The 24,787-nt window shown below is 41.1% G+C and overlaps 1 protein-coding gene across 7 annotated transcripts in view; it reads left to right on the forward strand.

Annotated features, from left to right (window-relative positions):
• The first annotated feature begins 5,550 nt into the window (after positions 1-5,550).
• TBC1D31 (TBC1 domain family member 31) overlaps positions 5,551-24,787 on the forward strand; it is a 75,262-nt gene continuing 56,025 nt past the window's right edge. For 2 of the 7 annotated variants that reach the window (XM_032252873.1, XM_032252883.1), the window contains exons 1-4: positions 5,553-5,761; positions 9,757-9,903; positions 15,577-15,692; positions 19,124-19,302. In XM_032252873.1, coding sequence (XP_032108764.1) covers positions 5,685-5,761; positions 9,757-9,903; positions 15,577-15,692; positions 19,124-19,302 — 519 coding nt within the window. In that variant the 5' untranslated portion in view covers positions 5,553-5,684. Of the gene's footprint in view, positions 5,762-9,029; positions 9,904-12,434; positions 12,655-15,576; positions 15,693-19,123; positions 19,303-24,787 lie in introns of those variants that run through there. The other 5 variants (XM_032252878.1, XM_032252890.1, XM_032252867.1 and 2 more) reach the window with 5 other exon arrangements.

Genomic DNA, 24,787 nt, shown 5'->3' on the forward strand with positions numbered 1-24,787 from the left:
CCACTGCAGTCAAAGGGATGTATTTAGAAACAAGGAGCGTCAGGCCAGGCGGAGTGGCTCACGCCTGTAATCCCAACACTATGGGAGGTCGAGGCAGGTGGATCACCTGAGGTCAGGAGTTCAAGACCAGCCTGGCCAACGTGGAGCAACCCCGTCTCTACTAAAATACAAAACTTAGCTGGGCATGATGGTGGGTGCCTGTAATCTCAGCTACTCAGGAGGCTGAGATAGGAGAATCACTTGAATCCAGGAGACGGTGGTTGCAAGTGAGCCGAGGTCATGCCACTGCACTCCAGCCTGAGTGGCTGAGACTCTATTTCAAAAAAGAAAAAAAAAAAAAAAAAGGAGTTTCCCTAGAACCTTTCAGGATAAGATCCTGTAATAACCTAACCTGGGTTAGCCTAACTGACTCCATCTTAGCAGCAAACCTGACAAGCTCTCTTGAGCCTCTTCCTCCCTGCCGCGGCCCCTCAGGTGCATTACTGGGCCACGCTGCACTCAAAGCTCTGAACCGTTAAGAGTGGTTCACACTGTTCACAGTATCTGCAACCATTGTAACCCCTTTCTGCTTGGCAAGTCTACCTGCTGTTGTGAATACCTTCCTTGGTGATTGATTGTATGGAAAGTTCCCCCTGCCACCCCTCTTAGTGATTGTATGGAAATACCCTTAGCAACCAACAATTCTGGGAACCTCCTGCCCCCTGGTTACCAGCCTCCTCCTACTAACTTGCTTGTTCTGCTTCTGTAAAATTCCACTTCAGCTAAACTGCCCCCTCCCCTACCTAAATCAAGGTATAAAGGGAAATCAAGCCTCTTCCTCGGGGCCAAGAAATTTTGAGCGTTAGCTGACTCTCGGTTGCCAGCTGAATAAAGGACTCGTAATTTGAACTCACAGTGTGGTGTTTCTTTCTAACTCACTCAGATATTACAATCCAAACTCCTTAGAATGGCAGACTAGGTCTTTATAATATTTTTAAAACACATTGTTTCAGTGTGTTTCTCGTTCTAGTGATTTTTTTCTTTTTTTTAAAGACAGAGTCTCATTCTGTTGCTCAGATTGCAGTGCAGTGGCACGATCTTGGCTCACTGCAAACTCTACCTCCAGAATTCAAGCGATTCTCCTCCTCAACCTCCTGATGGGCTGGGACTACAGGCGTGCGTCACCATGCCTGACTGATTGTTGTATTTTCAGTAGAGACAGGGTTTCATCATGTTGGCCAGGCTGGTCTTGAACTCCTGACCTCAAGTGATCTGCCCACCTCAGCCTCCCAAAGTGCTGGGATTACAGGCATGAGCCACTGTGTTTGGCCCGGGTCTTTTGTATTCTGACTTCAGCACAACTCTTATTCCCTTGCTATTCTCCATATAGGAATAATAGATGAGAAATAACCTTGTCGCTACTAAAAACAATAATAATAACTGTTACTGTTATTATTGAGGGCTTTCAAAGTGCTAAGCATTGTACATGCCCAATGACTTCTTGTGCATCCTGCCCTTTAATCGAGCAGAACTCCTCTAGTTTCTGGAAGGTACCCTGTCGCCTCACAACCTCCTGACTTTTTACAGATGCTGTTTCCTCCCCTAATATCTCCTCTGCCTTGGTAACCTCCACTCACCCTTCCGACAGAGCTCATGCATCATTGCCTCCTGAAGCCTTTCCTCACCTTTTTTTTTTCTTCCAATTCCATCTACTTTCCAAACAAGAGGCAATGTTTTAGCTCAAGTACCAGAAAGTCAGGAGGCCAGATCAGCTTCTGGGGCAATTAGGACAAGGAATGTGGCCAGGTGCAGTGGCTCACACCTATAATCCCAGCGCCAAGTCAGGTGGATCACTTGAGGTCAGGAGTTCAAGACCAGCTGGTCAACATGACGAAACCTCATCTCTACTAAAAATACAAAAATTAGCCGGGCATGGTGGTACATGGCTGTAGTCCCAGATACTTGGGAGGCTGAGGCAGGAGAATCACGTGAACCTGGGAGGCAGAGGTTGCAGTGAGCTGAGATCGTGCCGTTGAACTCTAGCCTGGGTGACAGAGCGACACTCCATCTCAAAAAAAAAAAAAAAGAATTACTACTTACCTATAATAGGTTGAATGGTGGCCCGCTCATAGTATATATCGACATACTAATCCGAAAATCTGTGACTGTTACCTTATTTGGAAAAAGGGTCTTTGCAGATGTAATTAAGTTAAGGATTTTGAGATGAAGAGATCATCCTGAATTATTCATATGGACCCAATGACAGGTTTCCTTGTAGACCAACAAAAAAAAGAAAGAAAGAAAAGAAAGAGCACATAGTCTATGAATCCATTTATGTAAATTTCTAGAAAATGTTAACTAAAGAAAGGAAAATAGATCAGTGTTTGCTTATGAGCAAAGTGGGCGAGAGTAGAGAAAGATTACAAAGAGAAATGAGGAAACAGGGATGATGGATGTGTTCATTATCTTGATTATGGTGATGGTTTCATGGGTGGGGCTAGCTATGTAAAAACTTACAAAATTGTACACTTTAAATATGTAAAGTTATTGAATGTCAATTATTTCTCAGTAAAACTGTTTATACGTATATACTTACAACACTAATTGGTAGGCCCTTCTGCTGGAGTTCCTTTCTGAATCATTAGTCACTCAATAACAGGTACATATGTGTATATATACATGTACATACTATTTATATAGTGCATACTATTTATATGTACATAAATACATATAAATGTATATATTATTTATATATATACAGACATATAAATACATATAGGCTGGGCACAGTGGCTCATGCTTGTAATCCCAGCACTTTGAGAGGCTGAGGCAGGTGGATCATTTGAGGTCAAGAGTTCGAGACCAGCCTGGCTAACATGGCGAAACCCCCTCTCTACTAAAAAAAAATACAAAAATTAGCTGGGTGTGGTGGTGCAAGCCTAGAATCCCACCTACTTGGGAGTCTGAGGCAGAAGAATCGCTTGTGCCTGGGAGGTGGAGGTTGCAGTGAGCTAAGATCACGCCACTGCACTCCAGCCTGGGCAGCAGAGCAAGACTCCATCTCAAAAAAAAAAAGAAAAAAAAAAAATATATATATAAAGGTTCATACTATATACCTTTATAAATACATATAAAAGTACATACAAATTGTATACCTTTATGCCCTACAAAGGCATACTGTATGCTAAAGGTATATTTATATATAAATAGGTATATAGTATATCTCAATATATAAAGGTATATAGTATAGCTATATAGGTATATAGTACAACTTTATATATATATTATAGGTATATAAGTTATATTTATATGCCCTTATACACTTATATACCTTTACATGTGTATGTGTATTATATATAACAGATATACGTATGTGTGTGTGTATATATATATATATATATATGTGGAATGTACCTGTTATTGAGTGACTAATGGTTCAGAAAGGAACTAGAACATAAGGGACTACCAATTAGTGTTGTAAGTATATACATATATGTGTGTGTATATATATTTGTATGTATACATTTGGATGTCTAAATATATATATATACATACACATACAGATATATACATGTATAATATGTACCTGTTATTAAGTGACTAATAATTCAGAAAGGAACTAGATCACAAGAGACTAACAATTGGTGGCGTAAAACCTGGGAGATCTAATGAGCAGAAAGTTAGCAGCTGTTGGTACACATCTTTCCAGCCTGTCCTTCAGATTGTGCCCCCAAAATCAAAAGTTAAGTACAAAATGGGAGCCCAGAAGATCTGTAGTATTTAAACCTCTTTGTCACATATCTGAGATTGAATAGGATGGTCACATGGGCTGGGGCAGCCCAAACTAGCTGAGCTGCAGACAGGTTAAGCCAGAGAAATTAAGAAAATCATTCAGCAGATTCATCTTTGCCTCTGATAAAAAAGTTTCTTTGGTTAACAGTGTGAGATAGAAATGTTGTGAAATAACCTATTTCAGGTTAGGCCCCATAGCTTAAGTTTAGCATTCTAAGTTTCCGAAATAATAATGCAAACATTCGTACATGTAGTTTATCGCCATCTCAAAACCAATAAATAAAGATGAGCTGCAGTTGCTTCCTCGGCAACAGGTTCATTACAAGTTGTCTGATCTTTTGGAGCCACCCCTTGATAACAATATAACGTTTAAAAATCTGCATTAGTATTTTTTTTTTTGAGAAATTGTCTTTCTGATCAAGAGTTTAAACTTTTCAAATACCACGACCATATAATTTTTTTAATGTCATTTTTCTGTTGTGGAATAACACGGGGACCAGACATAGAAAGACTTAAAGTTTCCTTGTCTGCAAAAGTGGGCAATATTAGTACTTACCTGTAATAGGATGAATTGTGTCCCCCCCCCAAATATATGTCCACATACTAATCCCAAAATCTGTGACTGTTACCTTATTTAGAAAAACGGTCTTTGCAGATGTAATTAAGGATTTTGAGATGAAGAGATCATCCTGGATTATTCATATGGACCCAGTGACACGTTTCCTTATAAGAGAAAAACAGAGGGAGATTTGAAACAGAAGAGAAAAAGACGCGTCCTAGAATAGAAAGACGTATGAAGATGGAAGCAGAGAATGCAGCGATGTGATCACAAGCCAAGAAAGCCAGCACCCCCTAGAAGAATAGACAAGTAAGAGAATCTTGCTTAGAGCCTGATAGGAGGCTGCAGACACTTTGATTTCCGATGTATGGCCTCAAGAAATTCCCGAGAATACATTTCTGTTTTTTTATGTCACCAAGTTTGTGGTAATTCGTGACGGCAGCCTCAGGAAATTAACGCACAACCTCATAGAGCACTAAAAATGAGATAATTAGTACCACCTAACTTGTAAATTTGCTGCAAGGATTAAAGGAGTTGATATATTCGGAAAGCAAGTAGAAAAGTGCCCCGTACCTACTAAGCCCTCCAGAGGCACTAAGTGTATTTTTACCAAAGAACTCTAAAGTCAAGGCGGCCAGTTGTTGATATTATTGCTTTTCTGGACCGTGATTGGTGGACTGGACAACATATTGCCAAAAGGTCTTGATAGATTACGGAACTGAAAAAACAAAACCATGAGGATGGTGAAAAGGTCAAGAAACATGGACTATTTTTCATCTGTAAGGTTCTTTTGAGCCCAAAAGTTCTATAAAAGAAACCCATCCACTCTCAATGCGTTTGTCTCCTTGCTTCTCTGCATTTGTCTCCTTGCTTCTTAGTTATTTCTATACAATTCCTTAACCCTTAAAAGCAATTTAGAACGGAATGCAGGAATCACAGGAGAAAATCACTTTCATTGCCTCTGATGGGAGCCTAAAACCCCGCAAGTCTCCCAAAGGGGAGCATGCCAAAAGCCAATTCCTCTCCTCTATGATCCACCTGCAGAAAACTACGATTCCCAGAAGGCTTTGGGTCCGGGGGCGTGAAGACAGACCTCAGAAAGGGGCGGAGTCTAAGAGAAGATCTTTGGTCGATTCCATTGTCCAGAGCGGGAGGGGAAGCCTCGACGGAGTTTGGGAGGAATCAGCCTTCCGATTGGTTGTTAGTAGAAAGAGGGTTGGTGCGCCTGGCGGATGCCGGACTCAGGCCGCCCCATCTGGCGCTCAAATTTCCCGGGCCGGGAGCGCGTGGCCTGCCGGGAAGGCGTCGGAACGGTTATCCAGCGGGCCGCAGGCGGTGGCGGACGAGCTTCGCCATGCAGAGCACGGACCTGGGCAACAAGGAGAGCGGCAAGATATGGCACCGCAAGCCGTCCCCGGCCACGCGGGACGGGTAAAAGCGGTGGCGGGAGGGCGCGGGCTGTGGAGAGAATAGAGACCGGCGAGGAGGGGGCGCCGGGCAGCGGTCCGGGTTCTGGCTCGGACCCAGCCCCGCATCCGTGGATTGGATGTCCTGCGGTGGAACAGGTGGCTCCGGACGCAGGGTCCGCAGAGACGCTCGTCTGAGTTCTGCCGGGCGGGGGTCTAGTCCGGGACCGCAAGGAGCAGGAGGAGGCAGGTGGTCCTCACACCTGGGAACTTGCGGCTCTTGGTGTGTGCCGGGACTATCTTGCTTTAATGATCACGGTATCCCGCTAGTGTCCCTGGCACGTAGTAGGTGCTCAGTGAGTATTAACAGTTGGGGCTGGAGCAGAACTCCAGGCGGAGATGCGGGTGAAAGAGCAGGACACTCTGCCCCTTCCAAAGACTGCAGTTTATCCCTCCTTACATCCTTGGATGTGTTCAGGCGCGCAAGCATTCATCAACTGTTGAGCGCCTACTGTATGCCAAGCGCACCTCTAAGCTCTGGGGACGCCGATGGAGCAAAACACACTTCGGTTCTCTGGAGTTTACTGTTGGCGTGTATGTTAGGGGCAGGGCTTCCATTCTGCGTTGCAGGAGGGCTCCTAGTACGGCCAGCGCTGCTTTTCATGCTGTTCCCAGTTACCTTTCCTGTTTGAAGCTTAGCCTCTTGTGCGATTTCCTGGAAACCTTTGCTCCAAAGCGGTGCCATTTGGATTTCGATTTCTGCACGCGGAGTGATCTTAATGCTTCTAATTCCCTAGGATTTCACAGAAATCGCTTGAGTTCCTGTTTCAGTGTGTTTCTTGTTCTTGTCGTGATTTTTCTTTTCTTTTTGAGACGGAGTCTCGCTCTGTTGCCAGGCAGTGGCGCGATCTCGGCTCACTGCAACCTCCACCTCCCGACTTAAGGCGAGTCTCCTGCCTCAGCCTCCCGAGTACCGGGGGTTACCGGCGCGCGCCACCACACCCTGCTAATTTTTCTATTTTTAGTAGAGACGGGGTTTCACCAGGTTGGCCAGGCTGGTCTCGAACTCCTAGCCTTAGCTGATCCGTCTGTTCTCAGTCTCACAAAGTTGGGATTACAGGTGCGAACCACCGCGCCCGGCCTCTAGTGATTTTTCTGTTGATGCTTTGGTTGCTTCTTGACCAATCAGACTTTATGTGTCTACTATGTATATCCAAAGTGGGAGTGAGACATTTTACCAGCAGTTTCTTTGGTTCCCGGTTGCTGTCAGTCCTCTTTATCAATGCTGCTGTCTCATCAACTACATTAAATAAAAAATTTTGTCTAAAGTAGGGATTCCTCAGATTTTTCATTTTCAAATTTTGATTTGGGTAAATACCACCCCCACCTCTGGTATTCTCTAAACATTCTAAAAGTTACAGCCAACTCACCTTCTCTTTCTTGCTGTTACAAAATATCTAGATATATGTGCAAGATTCAAAAAATGAAAGAAATGGGCTCATTATCCAAATGTCTTTATGGTTTGCTCCTTCCACTAAAACACAGCTCATCTTTGTATTGTTAAAACCCATTGTTTATGCTGTTTAGACAGGCAGAGAGCACTGACTTGGAGTCAGATGTTTTTCGTTGAAGTAAATGTCCGTTTACCAACTCTGACCTTGGGCAAGTTAATCACTAAGGCTGTCAGTGGGATAATCAGATTTACCTGACAGGATTGTTTTAGACTTTTGGTGCCCAGTAAATATTTGATATTCTTACTATGTCTGAGAACTGAGGAATTCTGTCAGGCAATCTGTGGGAAACTGAAAGGAAGTTGCTCAAAAATAAATCTTGTACATGTGGTTTATATGAAAAATCAGAGGGACAGAATGTCGCTGTTGTGATTGCATCTACGTGGTAGGATTATAATTTGTTTCTTAGTGTATTTCTATATCTTTCACATTTTGAACAATGACTGTAATTTTGTAGTCAGAACATATAATAAGTGTTATAGAAAAAAGACTGGAGGAAAAAGGTGTTTGCTTTGAGTTTAGTTGCCATGGAACATTTTGATATTACTTGTCATTTCTGTATGTTTATTTTTGTGTTTTTAATTCCTTGGGGACTAGATAAAAATAAGCATTGTAAGAATTTTGCTGTTTCCTTTAATGAGTCTAAAAAGCCTTATGTTTAGATAAACATGAAGAAAATGTTTAATCCACTTAATTCAATTTAGCATGCTTTAATGAAGTGACAATGGAGTTAGATGTTTCTAATATAAAATCCAAAAACTAGGCTGGGCGCTGTGGCTCACACCTGTAATCCCAGCACTTTGGGAGGCTGAGGTGGGTGGATTACAAGATCAGGAGTTCCAGACCAGCCTGGCCAACAAGGTAAAGCCCCGTCTCTACTAAAAAGTAGAAATGGGAAAAAATTAACCATATTGCTATTACCTGCAGACAGCTGCTATTCATATTTGGCTGCATTCATCCTTTTTCCCTATATGTAGATCTTTCTTTCTTTTCTTTTCTTTCCTTCTTTCTTTCTTTCCTTTCCTTCCTTCCTTCCTTTCTTTCTTTCTTTCTTTCTCTTTCTTTTCTTTTCCTTTCCTTTCCTTTCCTTTCCTTTCCTTTCCTTTCCTTTCCTTTCCTTTCCTTTCTTTTCCTTTCTCTTCTTTTCTCTTCTCTTTTTTTTTTTTTTTTTTTTTTTTTTTGAGACAGGCCCTTACAGTGTCATCTAGGCGGGAGTGAAGTGGCGTGATCACAGCTCACTGCAGCCTTGACCGCTCCAGGCTCAGGTGATCCTATTACCTCAGCCTCCTGAATAGCTGGGACCATAGGCACATGTACCATCCCTGGCTAATTTTTTGTAATTTGTCTAGAGACGGGGTTGATTTTGATTTTTCTTTTTTATCTTTTTCTTTTAATTGTATGTGTATGTATATATCAGTGTTTAAAACTTCAGGTTAAGATGTTCTCATTTTCATTTGACAATTTCATCATGGCTGGGCGCGGTGGCTCATATCTGTAATCCCAACACTTTGGAAGGCCAAGGCAAGTGGATCACCTGAGGTCAGGTGTTCAAGATTAGCCTGGTCAACGTGGTGAAACCTTGTCTCTACTAAAAATACAAAAAGCAGCCGGGGGTGGTGGCATATGCCTGTAATTCCAGCTACCCGGGAGGCTGAGGTAGGAGAATCCCTCGAACCTAGGAGGCAGAGGTTGCAGTGAGCCAAGATCGTGCCACTTGCCTACAGCCTGGGCAACAGAGTGAGGCTCTGTCTCAACAGCAACAACAACCAAAAAAAAAAAAAAAAAAAAAAAAACCAGTTTAATCATTACATATGTGTCTCTAGAATAAGATTGAAAAATAAGCTCTCTTACTCTTGTACATAGAAGTATGATTAATGTGGGTTTTAAAGAATTATTTCTTAAAGCATTTGTTCATTCAATAGGCATATTTTGAGTGTCTTTTGTGTGTTGTAGGCCAGGTGTTGGAATACGGTAATGAGCAAGCAGTTGTCCTATCCTTACAGAGTTCACCTGCCAGGGAATTCATGGTAGATACATTAGAAATGAAAGTAAGACTCATGCACACTTAATTCACTGTGAAACATCCCATACACAAATGTAAAATCTCATACCCTGTTTATCACTTAATCACAATTTATAAATCTGTTTGTGTGTGTGTGTGTGTGTGTGTGTGTGTGTGTGTGTGTGTGTTTTAATGTCCTTATTACTAAACTGTAAGCTCCATTAAAGCAGGGACTGTATCAGTTATTCCTAGCACCTGGTTTGTTTGGTATGTGACACACTGAGTTTTCAAGTATTTGAGGAATAAATGAACAGCACCCACTTTGGTAATGAGTGGCTTCTGAACTGTTTTTCTAAAGTCCTGGCAAGATTGATTCTAGAGGAGAAATGTGTAGAGCAGTAGGAGAGGGAAGAAGGAATAGACAAAATGCTTTACTTGCAATATTTTTCATAATATCAAGTAATACTTGACATAGAATTCAGTGTTTGGGTTTTTTTTCTTTGACAGAATTATAGTGAACATCATTCACAGCACTTCTGATTACCATCCAAAAGTTTTGCGATTTTTGAATGTGGCTTTCGATGGCACAGGCGACTGCTTAATTGCTGGAGACCACCAAGGAAATATTTATGTTTTTGACTTGTGTGGAAACAGGTAAGCAGATACTTTTGATATCTACATTATTTAATAGGTTATTAATTCACTGACTGTTTTAGTACCTGCTATTCATTATTCATTCAGAAAGATTTATTAAGTTCTATTATATTTCAGGCACCTTGCAAAATACTGTCGTAAGTACTGAAGGAAGAAAGTCGGAAAGGACAGAATGATAATAGGTTCACATTTTAGAGAATCAAAGTGCTGGTTTTAAAAGTATCTCTAGTAGTTTATTTTTTTCTTAAATTTTAAAAAGTCATTATTGCTCTTTTTTTTTTTTTTTCCAGACAGAGCCTTACTCTGTCACCCAGGCTGAAGTGCAGTGGGACCATCTCAGCTCACTGTAAACTGCCTCTGGGTTCCAGCAATTTGCCTGCCTCAGCCTCCTGAGTAGCTGGGATTACAGGCAACTGCCACCATGCCTGGCTAATTTTTGTATTTTTAGTAGAGATGGGGTTTCACCATGTTGGCCAGGCTGGTATCAAACTTCTGAGCTCAAGTGATCTGCCCAGCTCAGCCTCCCAAAGTGCTGGGATTATAGGCTTGAGCCACCATGCCCAGCCAATTCCAATATATCAGTTTCTGGTGCATCATCAGGCAATCTAGAAAGAATGCAATTTTCTTTGCACATTTTTGTTATGGTGTGCAGATCTAAGAATTTTAAAGAATTGATTTTCATCTGGGCACAGTGGCTCAGGCCTGTAAATCCCAGCACTTTGGGAGGCTGAGGCGGGTGGATCACTTAAGGTCAGGAGTTCAAGACCAGCTTGGCCAACATGGTGAAACCCCATCTCTATTAAAATACAAAAATTAGCTGGACGTGGTGCATGCCTGTAATCCCACCTACTCGGGACAGGAGAATCACTTGAACCCAGGAGGTGGAGGTTGCAGTGAGCCGAGATTGTGCCACTGCCACTACACTCCAGCCTGGGCAATAGAGCAAGACTCCGTCTCAAAAAAAAAAAAAAAAAAAAAAGTTGATTTTCATTCTTCTTCCTCATCTCTTCCCTTGTGAAACAATTTAGTCCAAAAGCAATTAGGTGGGATATATGGAGGTAGATATTCATGCAGTGGGGCGAGGCAGGAAGGAGAGCTGCAGCAGCCCAGCAAGAGAAGCAGAGGGTGTCTGCCTGGGGAGCGCGGCAGGGATGGGAAGCTAGTTTAATACAGGGGGCTTTGATCAAATGAATATATAGGTTATGAGGGATAATGAGGGCCAGGTTTCTCATTCTTAGAAAAGAGACTTCGAAATATGGAAGGCAGAAAACTAGAATAAACCCTGTGGTATTGTACTGGAATTAGATATATCAGTTTGAACCCCTGGTTTTGAATCTATAGAGATATAGAACTAAATAGAGGTATGTACTAATATATGCACACATATTCCTTAGCTTTGTATAGGCAGAGGGCCTGGGAACAACAGCACGCCAGTAGTAATGAACATACCCAGGGTTGAGTTCTTGTTTTCAAAATACCGTTTTCTACCAAAAGGAATCAAGGATATTTGCAGAAATGGCCAACTTCAGAATGTGGACAGGGGAAGTACAGGATGAGCCTGTAACATTTTATAGCCAGAAAAAAGGAACTGTTCAAAGAATGATTGGGATGTGTCCAAAAGACACAGTTGCCAGCTTGAAGGAGCTCCGTCTGGTCACATTGGAGATGGGTCATCCATTGAATACAATTGAAATCTGTGAGTTCATGTTGTAATCAACAAACAGTTTAATAGAAAATGGATATTGAATAGTCACAAAGTACCTCCCCACAAAGTACTTATTAATTATAGAGGGAAAAAAAAGAGTAATTATACAATGAAGAAGCCTAGCAAACACTGCCTTAATCAAATGACTGAAGTTCATATAACCAGTAGTGGAATAAATCAAAATTTTGTGCCACCTGATAGGATGCGGTGAAAAGAACACAGCATCATTTCTGTGATATTCCTGCCAAGATATATAACCTGAATCTAATCAGTGGGATCGTCACACAAAGCTAAATTAAGGACATCTAATAAGAAAATTGTCCTGTAATCTCCACAAGGGACAAGCTCATGCATTTCGGTTAAAGACTAAAGAACTCCTAATCTGAGGGTGATTAAAGGGACATGACAAAGGCATGAATCTGGACAGATCCTTTTGCTATAAAGAACATTATTAGGAAAATTGACAAAATTTGATTGGAGTTTTAGGATTAGATGTTGGTAATGTAGAAATGTAATTTCTTGGTGCTGATGGTTGTATTGTGATTATGTGGGAGAGTTTTCTTATTTATAGGAAACTTGATCTTGGTAACTTATTCTCAAATAGTTCAAGAAAAGATGTGACGTGTAACTTACTTATCTGTGATTCATTAGTCAAAAGTCTGTAAATCATTTTTTTCTGCCCTCTGCCAAAAAAGTAATAGGCCCAATTTTTCTATCCTTTATTCTTGCTTCACTTACCTCACCAATTCCTAATCCGAAAGGAGTACCACTGTTTATTTGCCCATATCCTGAAATAAATAATTATTGTCAATTGATTTCATGACAGAATAATGAACTTCAACATCAAGGATTCTTTGCACTTCATTTGCTTATCTACTGTTACTTACTTTTCCTATTCTCCACCAAGTGTTGCAAACCTTTACCAATTTCCTTGTCTCCTTGTGTTGGACTCTACTCTTACTCTGACTGCCAGCCCTCCTGATTCATGAGAAAATGGACACCTGCAAGCTTTCCTTTCTCCTTCCCATTGCAGCCTCAAATATATTGTAAGTTCAGCCTCCATTACCTTATTCATAAAGTTCAGCCCTCATTAACTTATTCATAAAAACAGGTGATCTTAATTTCTCCCAGTGCTAATCCCTATCTTCTATAGCCTCCCGTGAGACATTGCCCTGTGAGCGTTACTATTTTGTCTCTTGTCCCTTTTTCACTATTGGTTGTTGAGGAGAAAAAATAATTTTCCCTCTTCCCCTCTAAATTCTCAACTGGGGCCCTTGAAACAGAGACAGATTAACAAGAGAAGAATGAACAAGTTATTAATTTGTATCGTGCATGTAACCCATGAGAATACCCGGAGTATCCAGGAATTAGTATGAGGCGTTATCAACTTGTATCATGCATGTAACGTAACAGTATCCAGGTATTACTAACTCAAAAAGTGGCTTATACTCTGGCTTATATAGCATCGCCATTAAAGAACAGTACATTTTTAGAGAAGTGACAAGACAAAAGAAAAGGACCTTGAGTCTCTAGGGGCAGCAAATTGTGGGAACGGAAATATATGGGAAACTAACGGTGGTTAAAGGCTAGCTATATAGATTTCTCTGGTGCTATTTCCAGGATAATAAAGATCTAAAGTCATCTCCCGTGATCAGCCGTTGTCCTTCCTGGTAGAGAAGGGAAGAGGGACACCTTTGTAAATGTATGCAAATTCATGTAAACTTTTAGACAAGGGCAGAGAGCTTTTATCTGTTTTTTTCTCAATTCAGCTCAAAATAATCCTTATGCCAAAGTGGCCTGTTATGGGATGGCATGGTCTGCCACCCTTCACTAAAAACATTTGGGGCCGAGCTGAGCAGTTAGTGGCAGAGCTGAGACTTAAAATCAGACTTGATCATAAAGCCTACTATACTGGGCTCCCTCAAAGTCTTCCTAATTGTTCAATCCATTGGTCTCTTTTCAGTTCTCATTTTACTAAAACACTACATACTCTTATCTTCCCATCCTCCCTGAAATTCTTTTCTTTGGCTTCATGGTACACAGCTCTGTTGAATTTTCTGTCTCTCTAATCATTTTTCCCCTTGTTTTACTGACCCCTCTTCCAGTGCCTGCCCTTTCAGTGTTGTGCTCCCAGACAATCTGTCTTTGGCTTACTTCCATATTTCAGCTACTCTTTTTGATAATCTCATCACCATCAAGCCTCAGGCTTCATCTGCCATGTAAACACTGTTGACTTAGACCTACTTCTGCTACTACTACCTACTGGAAATCTAGATTGGGCTCTCCAGGAGCCACTAGCTTGCATGTAACTCTTGAGCCCTTGAAAAGTGACAGGTCCAAACTGAAACATGAAGCATGTGTAAAATTAAAATGCACACTGCAACAGCTGGGGCTGCATTAAAAAAAAAATACACACTGGATTTTGATGACTTAATGTGATAAAAAGTATAAAATATCTCAATTTTTAATTAATTAAATATTGAAATAGTGTTTTAGAAACATGTTGAGTTAATAAAGTATACTAGTCTGTTCTCACCCTAATAAGGACATACCTGAGACTGGGTAATTTATAAAGAAAAAGAAGTGTAGGCTGGGGGTGCTGGCTCATGCCTGTAATCCCAGTACTTTGAGAGGGTGAAGTGAGCAGATCATCTGAGGTTGGGAGTTCGGGACCAGCCTGACCAACATGGAAAAACCCCATCTCTACTAAAAATACAAAAAAAAAAAAAAAATTAGCCAGGCATGGTGGCGCATGCCTGTAATCCCAGGTACTTGGTTGGCTGAGGCAGGAGAATCACCCAAACCTGAGAGACAGAGGTTGCAGTGCGCTGAGATCACACCATTGTACTCCAGCCTGGGCAACAAGAGTGAAACTCCTATCTCAAAAATAATAATAATAAAGAAAGAAAAGAAAAGAAAAAGAGGTTTAATGGACTCACAGTTCCATGTAGCTGGGGAGGCCTCACAATCATGGTGGAAGGCAAAGGCACTTCTTACAGGGTGGTGGCAAGAGAGAAATGAAGACTAAGGGAAAGGGGTTTCCCCTTATAAAACCCTCACATCTCGTGAGACTTATTCACTCCCATGAGAACAGTATGGGGGAAACCGCCCCCATGATTCAGTTGTCTCCCACTGGATCCCTCAACAACAGGTGGGAATTATGGGAGCCACAATTCAAGATGAGATTTGGGTAGGGACAGAGCCAAAGCATATCATATATTATTAAGATTAATTTTACCTGCTGCTTCTTACTTTTCTAATATGGCTTCTAGAAAAAATTTAAATTACATATGTAGCCTACATTCTATTTTTTTCAGACAACACAACTCTAGATTAGTTTCCCCAGGGCCTTAAACAATATGTTTAAAGACAGATTTATTATTTCCTAGCCCCAAACTTACTCCTCTTTTGCCCAAGTTCAGAAGCTTACTTTTTTGTAAATTAAACTCTAGCTGTGTGCCCAGTACTCTACTGAGCACTCAACATGTATTATTTCATTTAGTCATCACAAAAACTTTGTATCTATTCTCATCTTCATTTTACAGAAGAGTAAGTCCAGATTCCTCCTCTTCACTCCACTCCGTGTTTAATGCATAGGGAGTCTCTGCTTGGCTTCTGAAACCTCTCCTATTTGTGCTCCCATATCTCTGACTGAGATTTTCTGTAGTAACTTTCTTAGTGATCTTTATTGCACGTCCCTCCATCCATTTGCCATTGCTGCTAGATCATGTTCCTAAAACGCATGCCTGATTGTGATTCTGCTCTGCTAAACACTTAAAATGGTTTCCTATTCTGGTAACATCCAACCTCCTTAACATGGCACATAGAACCCTTCATAATCTATTTTTGGCCTAAAATGGTAGTTTATTTTTCTGGGTTTCATATTCTTCATCTCTAAGGACTCCTTCCATGTGGAATTTATAATTATTGGAAGAATTTCTGTTACTAATGCAATGATCTCTTAATAGGTTCAATCTTGTTCAGCGAACAGCACAAGCTTGCACAGCTCTGGCCTTTAATCTTCGTAGGAAATCTGAATTCCTTGTGGCATTAGCTGATTATTCTATTAAATGTTTTGATACAGGTAAGAAGTTCTCCTATTTTTCTTTTGAAGCAGAGTAAAATATGGATTGAAGAACTGCGAGAAGTTTACCAATCTGTACAGCTCGAGGGAGCAGTCCCCGTGATTGCCCTCCCTTCAGACACTGGGTGTGAGCTGGGGGCCCTAGGAGCAGCCTCACTTTATTTAGATCGGTTGAGTACAAAGTCAGGGTTTCTGACTACTGTCAGCTTTGATAATTCACTAGAACAACTCACAGAACTCAGGAAAGCACTATACTTAATGATGAGAGTTTTAATATAGCAAACGGATTCAAAGTGTAAGTAGCCTAAGGAAGAGACGAATGGAGTGGAATCTGGGAGACTTCCGAAAGGGAAACCTCCATTGTCCTCAGGCTGCATTGCCTTCCCAGGTAGCCCTCCCAGCATTGATGCGTGGCTGACCATCTGCACCAAGCACTGTTGACACAGGGAGTTTACCCAACTTGGTGTTGTTGCTGAGGCTCCATTACATAGGCATGATTGGTTGGATTATTCCCCACGTGGCCGGACTCAATTTCCAGCCCTCCTCTCCTTCTAAGAAGTTAGTCTGATGTCACCTGCCCCCAAAGCCCCAAACTTCTAATCACATGGTTGACCTTTCTTGTGTGGCCATCTCCTGCTTTGAGTCTTAGCATAAGTATCTGGTATAATGTGAGGGACCTGCCAGGAATAACAAAGACACTCCTAAGCCAAGGGTTTAGAGGTTACCTCACAGGAGCCTAAACAGAAGCCAGACCTCTCTATAAAGGTCAAATTCCTTACCACACAGGTACAGTGTCTTTTTTTAATATAGCCTGTGTATTTTATACCACATTATGTTTTTAAATTGAGAACATAGAGCTCTGTAGACCAAACCTATTACTCTTAAAAAAACAGATCTCAATTGTATTTTTTTATTAATATAATCAATGTGTTATAATATTCGCCAGATGTATAAATAAAAATAGTAAAAGTACTGATAGCTAACATGTAGTGTTTACTCTTTGCCATGAGTTTTCTATGAGTTTATACACATTAATTTTAATCATCATAACCCACAGAGATGAATACTGTTATCCCCATTTTGCAGATGAGGAAACTGAGGCACATGGGTAACTTAATCAGAGTCCCATAGTTTATAAGCAGTGGAGCCAGGATTCCAAGCCTATGTGGTCTGTTTGCAGAGTCACTGCTCTTAATCACTGTACTACACTCTCCTCCTACATACAGAGAAGAAAAAAAACAGCGATTCTACAGTAATGCCTAGAGACACAGTGTTTTCATGATGGGACTCTCTCTTTCCAGTCTGTTTTCTATGTATACACTTTTTAAATAGTCTAACAAATGCATACTTATCCTATATCTGTATTGTTTTGTGGGATAATTGTATCTCATTAAACTTCATACAGCGTATCTAAAATCAATACCTAACATTCCACTGTATAGATGTTTACCGTAATTTTTTAACTTATTACCTATTGCTGGACTTTTAAACTGTTTTCAATTTTTGGTGTTACAAACATTCCTGTGACAAAATATCTGAAAAATGAAGTCTTTATAACTCACCCTTCCTGAGATTCCAATATTTTCCTCTTTTTCTTCCTTGTTTTGTGTTCTTATAGTTTCTTCTGCTTTACTGAACCCCCACCACAAAACTCCTTCCTTAGATACTGTCTCCCTCCTTCTTTCCCCGTCTGCCAAATTCTGCTTCTTCGCAGTATCCATTGATGAATTCCGACTCCTGCTTCCCTTACCCCTTGCTATTGAGACTTCTGTCTCCAAGGTCCTCAGTAACCCTAACCCCTGATTGTTTAAGTCATCTTTATACCTTGCATCCTACTTCTCGATAGCATTTAACAATTGGGATTATGTTGAAAGTGTTTTGTTTTGTTTTGTTTTGTTTTAGTTTTAGTTTTCATTCTGTGACCTTGGTTCTCCTCCTGCCTTTCTAACTAACTGCTCCTTAATCATGTCTCCTGAATTCTTTCAGTGGTTCCTTGACTTTTGGATTTTTGACCCAATTTAAAAAGTGGAAGAACTCACATAGCTTGTCAACTTCTAATGTTGCTAATTGACATTGGAAAAAAATACAATTTCATAAAACAAGGGATTTTCTTTCAACATAAACAGGGAGTGACATAATACAGACGAAGGGGTAGTTAGTACTTTAAATTTGACTTTATGAAAAACTCACTACATTGTCTGTATTTTTCTCTTTCATTGAAGACCAATGGAAAATGTATCATCAACTAATGCCAGACTTCAGAATGGTATTTGGAAACCATTGCTGTTTCCCTAAGGGATTTGTCTGTTTCTCTGTCTTCAGTTTTGACCTACTTTATAGCTAAATGTTTCCCAGATTTATATCTTGTTTTCTGACTATTCTTAAGTTCCATCTTTCTGGGGTGGGGGAAATTCTGATCATAAAAGTAAAACATGCCTACTGTAGAAAACTTGGAAATATACAGAAAAGTGTAAAAGAAAATAAAAATCACCTACACTTTTATTCCCAGTGATAATTATCATGAATAGTTTTTGGTGTTTTCCCTTCCAGTCTCTTTTCTCTCCTTACACAGGTACCACACAAGCACCTCAGAATCAAGTTTAAAAGCCAAATGTATTATCATTGTCTCACACTGACAAATCTGCTCCTCCTCATGTATTTGTTATTACTTTTTATTTTCTTATTTTTTTAGAGATAGAGTTTTGTCACGTTGCCCAGACTGGTCTCAAATTCCTAGGCTGAAGCAATCCACCTGCCTCAGCCTCCCACGGTGCTGGGATTACAGGCATGAGCCACCACCCAGCCCCGCCTCATGTATTTCTTATATCCACTAACAGTATCACCATCTGCTTAAATAACGGAGCTGGAACCACTGGAGCCTTCACTTCTCTTATATCTCAGGACATCAACTTGATCACTAATATTTTTGGTTTTTCTCCTTAGTAGCTCTTGAATTTGTTCTTTTCTCCATTGCCACTTTCTTAGTTTAGGCCCTCCGATACATCTCCTGCCTGGATTATTACAGCAGCATATAAACATACAAGAGAAACAAGTCTTTCATGTCCAATCTCTTCCTCTCCACCACATATCCTCAAAGTGCTCTTTCTAAAACACAGACTAGATGTCTTTTACATACAATTATTACCCACAAGAGAAAGCCCAAACTCACTAGCATCACTTTTGAGGTTATTCTTCATCAAAGTCTTTGTCAGCTTTCTCTCCGGTTGCCTCCATGGTAGAGATGTTGCTAACATGTCCCAGCGTACACTTCATCAGCTAGCCACGGGCTTCCATTTTTGTGGATGTTAATGGAGGTGCCTCATGTAATACCTAACTGCCCATTGGATCAGTTCATCTATGGTGTTTCTATGTAGTGTTATTTCTAGACGTATAGTGTTTTACCTGGGTAACAATTTTGTTTTTTACCACAGTCACCAAGGAGCTAGTTAGCTGGATGAGAGGACATGAATCATCAGTATTTTCAATCTCTGTGCATGCGTCAGGGAAATATGCCATCACTACTTCTTCTGATACAGCACAATTATGGGACTTGGATACCTTTCAGAGAAAAAGAAAGCTGAATATTCGCCAGTCTGTGGGTATACAGAAGGTCAGTGAGGGGGGACATCTTGGCCTGTTGTGCTTCTCGGGCTAGTTTCTTGGTCAGCAGGATGTATAGATGATGTAAGAGTAATGATTCACTTCGTCCTTGTAGCTCTGTAACTCAGCAACAAGGAAAGCAAAGTGGCCAACACAAAGATGCTGCCTTTAGCTACAGTTTATGACTTAGTGAGCTCTTTTTTAAAATTATAGCTGTGTAACTTCAACTCTCCTAAGGTGAAAGTTGTTTAGTTGATTGGTTTTGTTTTTGTTTTTAACCTTCTGACATTTTGTTATGAAAAACTTGAAATATGCAGATTTGTGAGAATTTTTGGAACACGTTTACTCAGCATCTAGATTCTACCATTAACATGTTACTGTACTACTCTTTCCTGTACATGGTACTATTCTCTCTTATGGGTCTATCCATCTTTCTTTTTTGTTTGTTTTGAGACAGAGTCTTTCTCTGTCACCCAGGCTGGAGTGCAGTAACACGATCTCAGCTTACTGCAACCTCTGCCTCCCAGGTTCAAGCGATTCTCCAAGTAGCTGGGAATACAGGCATGCGTCACCACACCCAGCTAATTTTTGTGTTTTTAGTAGAGACAGTTTCACCATGTTGGCCAGGGTGGTCTCAAACTCGTGACCTCAAGTGATCCACCCATCTCAGCCTCCCAAAGTGCTGAGATTACAGGTGTGAGCCACCACTCACCCAGCCGCTCTATCCATCTTTCTGTTCCTCTGTTCGTTAAGAGAGTGTGTGTATGTGTGTGTGTTCTGAGACAGGCCTTGCTCTGTCACCCAGGCTGCAGTGTAGCGTTGCAATCATAGCTCACTGCAGCTTTGGGTTCAAGTGATCCTCCTGCCGCAGCCTCCCATGTAGCTGGGACCATAGGCATGTGCCACCATGCCCAGCTAATTTTTAAATTTTGCATAGAGACAAGGTCTTGCTATGTTGCCCAGGCTGGTCTCAAACTCCTGGGCTCAAGCAATCCTCTTGCCTTGGCCTCCCAAAGTGCTGGGATTACATGGGGCATGAGCCACCACATCCAGCTGTGTGTGTGTTTTAAAGTAAACTTCAGTCATCAGTGTACTTCCCTATAAATACTTAAGCCTGTACTTAATTTACTAGGGTTCAATATTTGTTGATGTAAAATTTACATCAAATGAAATATTAAGTCTTAGGTATTAATTTGTTAAATTTGACAAATACACACACCTGTGTAATCTGTGCAGATGTAACATTGCCATTATCCCAGAAAGTTCCATTGTATCCCTCCCTGGGTGAGCCCACTCTGATGTTTTCCCACCATAGATTAGTGTTGCCTATTCTAAAATTTCGTATAAACAGAACTATGCAATAATAGTTCATGTAAGGCTTTTTTCACTCAGTATAATGTTGAGATCCATCCATCCATTCTTATATTTATTAGTAGTTTGTTCTTTCTTATTGCTGTTTAGAATTCCATTGTTTAAATATACCACCTTTTAAAAATCCATTTATTTTGTTTTTTTCCAACCATGTAGAAACATATGGTATATGAGCCTCCAATTGTACTCTTGTTCTAAGCCCCACAAATGCCCCAGTTTGGTTCTGTCATTTCTTTTTACAGACAAGCCACATAACCAACCTCTCTGGGCTTCCGTTTCCTGAACAGGAACGTGGGTCTGTGATAACTGCCTTACCAGAGCTGGTGAGAAAAATGAGATAAAATAAATAATCCATGTCACGGGCTTGGCAGTGTGCTAGGCCCTTCTATAGTAGCTCCCATTGTTATTTTGTCCTTTATGTCCTCTGGCTGTCATCCCCTATGGTTTCCTATATGACGTCCAAACTGGTCTTTTTCATAGGGTTTCCACACTGCTGTTCCCTCCTCCTTTACCACACCCAACGACCTTCCCATTCTCTCCACCTAGTCACCCTTTCTTCAATTGTGATGATAGCTACTGAAACCTTTACTACCGTTTCAGGCATTGTATTCATAACTTTCCATACATTATCTCAGTGCAGTTCTGACACTACTTCAGTGAAGTAGGCAGTGTTTGTTGTTCCCCAAACACAAAGACCCAGGGATCTGGAGATGAAGCATGGCCAGCTGCAAGTGCCAGAGCTGGCAGGGTGTGAGGCCAGGGTGGAGTCTTTCTGTAGTGTCAGGCCTCCCCAGCCCTGGGATGGAGTCAAGGAGACTTTGGCTGTCCCACCCTTTTTCAGTGCCCCGTGACCCTTCTTCCTCCAAGCCCGGCATCTCTTCAGCTCTAGGGATCTGTCTGTGTCTTCCACGATGCAGGCACTTTGTGTCACGATGACGTGACATTGTCCATGTCATCAATTCTCCCTCCCTCTCTCCCATTTCTTCTTCCCCCTTGTTCTATTTTTTTTTTTTTTTTTTTTTTTTTTTTTTCTGTGAGAGGGTATCTAGCTCTGTCACCCAGGCTGGAGTGAAGTAGCATGATCACGGCTCACCGCAACCACTGCTTCCTAGATTCAAGCGATTCTTGTGTCTCAGCCTCCTGAGTACCTGGGATTACAGTCATGCACCATGACAGCGGGCTAATTTTTGGATTTGTTTGTTTGTTTGTTTGAGATAGAGTCTCACTGTCACCAAGCTGGAGTGCAGTGGCCTGATCTCGGCTCACCGCAACCTCCACCTCCCAGGTTCAAGCGATTCTCCTCCCTCAGCCTCCCGAGTAGCTGGGATTACAGGCATGCACTACCACGCCCAGCTAATTTTTGTATTTTTAGTAGAGGCAAGGTTCACCATGTTGGCCAGGATGGTCTTGATCTCTTGACCTCATGATCCACCCGCCTTGGCCTCCCAAAGCGTTGGGATTACAGGCATGAGCCACTGCGCCTGGCCCTAATTTTTGTATTTTTAGTAGAGACGGAGTTTTGTCATGTTGGCCAGGCTGGTCTCAAATTCCTGACCTCAAGTGATCCACCCACCTGCTCTCCCAAAGTGCTGGGATTAGAGGTGTGAGCCACTACACTCAGCCTGGGCACCAGTTCTGTGCCAGGCTTTGGTGTTCAAAATGTTAGGAGTAGAGAAGTCAGGAGAGGATGGAATTATAGGTCTTTCCTCTTGAAAGCTTTCTGTTTGGCTGATTTTATTCAAATGAACACGCAGGCCCAGTTCCTCAAACCACTTGAAATGTGGCATTGCTAGGTTGTTCTAGTCCAAGGAAGACCCTGTCTACTTAACGCCCACCATCTCTTGCTTTTAAGGTTTTTTTTTCTTTCTATTTCATTAGCTAAATCCTATTTTCAGGATTATCTGAGTCTCTTGTGTGATTAATTATTTTGCTTCAGGTTATACGTGCAGTACTACTTTTAATATCTAGGTTATTAACATGAACAGCTAACAATGCATATCAACCAAAAATTTACTATAAGCACACATCACACTATACATACGTTGTAGTCTCCATGGAAATCCCAGAGTTCTTTAATGTGCTTTTAATAATTAAGAAGAGATAAAAGTTGTACCAGCTTATTCATTAGGGAGTTAGGCCAAATGTCTTAATAGGTCTTTTCTTCTTTAATTGCTACTTACATTTTGAATTTTAAGCTTCAAATAAGAGAACATTGGGAATTGAACCCACCATGGAAACAGTTATGAAACAATGACACATGACACAAAAACCATCTGTTCTTTTCAGTATGAAATTAAAATCAGTATATGCTGAATAGTTGCCAATGCTAATCTTGATTGGACATTTACACATTTTAGTTTAAAAGTAGGACTGTGGAAAATGTATGTGTAGTGTGATGTGTGCATATAGTATATTAATGTTAGTGCCGTAAGAATCAAATTAAATGTGAAAATGTATGTATAGTGTGTTGTGTGCTTATAGTAAGTTGTTCTAAAATAATAAAACAGGAACAGGCGCGGTGGCTCATGCCTGTTATCCCAGCACTTTGGGAGGTTAAGGGGGGTGGATTACCTGAGGTCAGGAGTTTGAGAACAGCCTGGCCAACATGGTAAAACCCCCATCTCTACTAAAAATACAAAAATTAGCCGGGCATGGTGGCACACGCCTGTAATCCCAGCTAGTGGGGAGGCTGAGGCAAGAGAATCACTTGACAGGAGGCAGAGGTTGCAGTGAGCCGAGATCGTGCCATTGTACTCCAGCCTGGGCAACAGAGCAAGACTTTGTCTCAAAAATTAATAGTAATAAAATAGAAAAATTTGCTGATAACTTAGCAATAAATTTATGTTTATGGTCTAAGTTATCAGCAGATTTTTCTATTTTTTTCTTTGAGACTGAGTTTCGTTCTTGTTGCCCAGACTGGAGTGCAGTGGTGCGATCTCGGCTCACTGCAACCTTCACCTCCTGGGTTCAGGTTCTCCTGCCTTAGCTTCTCAAGTAGCTGGGATTACAGGCATGCACCATCATGTCCGGCTAATTTTGTATATTCTTAGTAGAGATGGGGTTTCTCCGTTTTGATCAGGCTAGTCTCAAACTCCCGACCTTGGGTGATCCGCCCACCTCAACCTCCCAAAGTGCTGGGATTACAGGCATGAGCCACCATGCCTGGCTCAGCAAATTTTTCTTAAAGGACCAGTAAATAATTTTTAAATTTGCAGTTCAAGAGCAAAATTATATAACTATTCAGAATGTAATGTAACCATTTAAAGCCAGGTACCCAGCTACTCTGAAAGCTAGGTGAGAGAATCCCCTGAGCCCAAGAATTCAAGACCAAGATGGGTAACACAGTGAGACCCATCTCGGGGAAAAAAAGGAATAAAGTGACCATTCTTAGCTCCTGGGGTGTACAAAGACTGGAGATGGGCCAGGTGATGACCACTTTTGTTGAAAACAGGAAATAACTGTAAGCTTAATATTAAAGTAAAATGTTAGGTTTTTTGTTTTTGTTTTTGTTTTTGTTTTTTGAGACAGTCTCACTCTGTCTCCCAGCCTGGATTGCAGTGGCACAATCTTGGCTCACTGCAACCTACACCTCCCAGGTTCAGGCAAGTCTCCTGCCTCAGCCTCCTGAGTAGCTGGGATTACAGGTGTGTGCCACCACGCCCAGCTAATTTTTGTATTTTTAGTAGAGATGAGATTTCACCATGTTGGTCAGGCTGGTCTCCAGCTCCTGATCTCATGATCCACCCGCCTCGGCCTCCCAAAGTGCTGGGATTACAGGCCCGGCCAACATTAGTTTTTTAAAAAGTTTTTTTTTCCTGTGACACAGCCCTCAAGAGATTCTGAGAACATGTGCCCCTGAAAACATTAATTCTTATCAAATTCTTACTAAACTCATATTTGTATTACAGATTCTGATTCTATATTTTAAATAGAACTTTATTTATTTGTTTTGATGACACATGAGTCCCTTAAAGTGACTTGCTGTGGGTCTTTTGTTACGGATTTCATTTTATGATGTCTCTTTTAATCTCACATTGTCTCGCACTTTTTTCCTCATGACATTGATTTTTTGTAGCGATCAGATCAGTTATCTTAGAAAATGCCCCACATTCTGGAGTTGTGTT

This window comes from Sapajus apella, unplaced genomic scaffold, assembly GCF_009761245.1.
Source record: "Sapajus apella isolate SASKATOON/1434 unplaced genomic scaffold, GSC_monkey_1.0 scaffold3, whole genome shotgun sequence".
In the NCBI taxonomy this organism is placed as follows: Eukaryota; Metazoa; Chordata; class Mammalia; order Primates; family Cebidae; genus Sapajus; species Sapajus apella.